The following is a 2,356-nucleotide window of genomic DNA, read 5'->3' on the forward strand; positions in this document are numbered from 1 at the left end:
CGTGTTGGCGAGCCACTCTGGCCGTCGCCATCTCCCTAACTGCCTAAATTAGCTACAGAGACCAAAACCGTTGTTTGTACCAGGCTGTAAACATGTTTATTTCTGCTGTAAAGTTGGACATTTTAACATGGGGGTCTATGGGGATTGACTCGTTTTTTTGCGCCTCAAGTGGTCGTTCAAGGAACTGCAGTTTTTGGCTTCATTTTACAGCCTCGGATGTTGCCGCTTGGCGTCAGCCTTTGGGCAGCGGGTGTGTCGCCCCCGGCCAATGACAGTGTGCAGGGTGTGAGGTGGGGGTGTGTGCTCACAATATGCAGAGGGTCTCCACTCCCCCCCCCCCCCGCCTCTCAAATTTAAATTTGCTTTATTGGCATGAATGTCACAACAATATCACCAAAGCATCAAGAGTCAATGAAACAAAATGACATTAACACATCAGGACTGATACATGTTAAATATATAAAGTTCATTCACTTGTTTCACATTTTGTTATGTTGCAGCTTTATGCTGAAATCATTCAAATTCATTTTTTTCCCTCATCAATCTACGTTCAGTACCCCATAATGACAAAGTGAAGACAAAATTTTTGAATTTTTTTCAAATTTATTAAAAAACACCACGACAGCAGTTTTCAGACGCTTTACTCAGTACTTAGTTGAAGCACCTTTGGCCAGCTAAGATAATAGCAGGGTGTAAGATGCAGGCGGGAACAGCGTACATGTGGCTGGCATAGTGTACAGGAACATCTGCACTGAGTATGGGCTGGAGGTCCAGATCCAGACTGACAAACTGGTGATGGTGAACCAACCGGACATCGTGTTGATTGATAAACAACAGAAGAAGACAGCGGTGATAGACGTCGCAATCCCAAGTGACAGCAACATCAAGAAGAAGGAACACGAGAAGATCAAAAAATACCAAGAAGAGGAGCTAGAAAAGATGTGGGGAGTGAAGGCAACAGTGGTGCCAGTGGTAATGGGAGCACTGGGGGCTGTGACCCACAAACTGGGAGAGCGGCTCCAGCAGATTCCAGGTACAACATCTGAGGTCTCTGTCCAGAAGAGCCCAGTCCTAGGAACAGCTAAGATACTGCACAGAACCCTCAAACTCCCAGAACTCTGGTAGAGACACATCCCCCCCCATGGGAGGATGGAGGGGGGTGAGAGGGAGACTTTTTTAATATATATATATATATTTATTTATGTGTGTGTGTGTTCTGTCTCCTCCTCGGAGTAGTTTTAATGTTGAGAGCTCATTAAGCTCTTTGAAATCTATTTAAATAAATGTTGATTATTTATTATTTCTCTGACTGTTTTACGTTGTAGGAGGAAGTGTCTCTCCTGTCCAACAGTCATCACATATTCTGTTTTGTTTTGGTTGCTGTGATGTTTTGCGTCGTCGTTGCTGATCAGCAGTTTGTCGCGGCTCAGTCTGAACTCGTTCGGCTCTGACGGTTCGTCAGATTACATTCTGATCTACTTTGAAGTTTCTTTACGTTGTGTTATAGTTTGGTCGACTGTGATTGGTGTTTGAAAAGCAGTGCTGGTGTGAGACTGGTCAGACTGGTCAGAGTGTGTCTGGGAGGGGCAGTTAGTCTCAGCTCCAGTGTAGGAGACTCTCTCCAGGGCTCAGCTCTTTGGTTTGGAGGGGAAGTTAATCATCAGTGAGTATCTGTCTCATTGTCCTCTACATGCGTTTGTTGGTGTTTTTCTGTGTTTGTGTAAAATGTATCTGCAGAATTCAGCATGTAAAGGTTCAGTTGGATGTTTGTCCCAGCAGGTTTAGCTGTGAGAGTTCTGCCCTGCAGGTATTATTGGCTGTGTGTCTGTGGACTCTCAGTATGTTTCTGCACAGTTCTGCATGCAGGGCTTCCAGCGGCTGTTTGTCCCATGTTGAGAGGTCTTGGCTGGTAAGTGGACCCCACACTTCACTACCATATAACATTATCGGCTCTGTTACTGAACGTAGAACGTTGAGCCAGGTCCTAACTGGAAGGTCGATTCACAGCCAAAACGTCCAGTGGAACTGATATTCAAGCCTAAATATGTAGAATGTTTTGTTGGCTCTATTTCTATATTTCCTAATGTGAATGTATTTTTCTGAGAGTTGGATCTTTTTTGGAAAGTCAATATTTTGGTCTTGTTCATATTTCCAGTTAGGAAATGTTTGCCTGGGCATGTGGAGGACGTCCAGGCTCTGCTGTAAGCCTCTCTGGAGGGAGACAGGAGAACATTTGACCTCTGTGACCTCTGTGACCTCTGTGCAGGGTCACAGCAGCAGCTGTGGATGTTTGCAGTTGTTGTGCAAATGTATTTCTATATATGTTAAAGAGGGTTGAGCTCTCTCTCTCCTGCAT

General features: G+C 44.8%; 1 protein-coding gene across 5 annotated transcripts in view; it reads left to right on the plus strand.

The window, feature by feature from the left end:
- Positions 1-1,069: 1,069 nt before the first annotated feature.
- Positions 1,070-2,356, plus strand: part of LOC121884940 (properdin-like) — a 12,772-nt gene continuing 11,485 nt past the window's right edge. For 2 of the 5 annotated variants that reach the window (XM_042394063.1, XM_042394059.1), the window contains exon 1: positions 1,070-1,909. Coding sequence is in view for 2 of the 5 variants with exons in the window: in XM_042394059.1 (XP_042249993.1) it covers positions 1,764-1,909 (146 nt within the window). In the remaining 3 variants the exon portion in view is untranslated. The other 3 variants (XM_042394061.1, XM_042394060.1, XM_042394062.1) reach the window with 3 other exon arrangements.

The sequence above is a fragment of the Thunnus maccoyii genome, chromosome 18, assembly GCF_910596095.1.
Source record: "Thunnus maccoyii chromosome 18, fThuMac1.1, whole genome shotgun sequence".
Classification (NCBI taxonomy): domain Eukaryota; kingdom Metazoa; phylum Chordata; class Actinopteri; order Scombriformes; family Scombridae; genus Thunnus; species Thunnus maccoyii.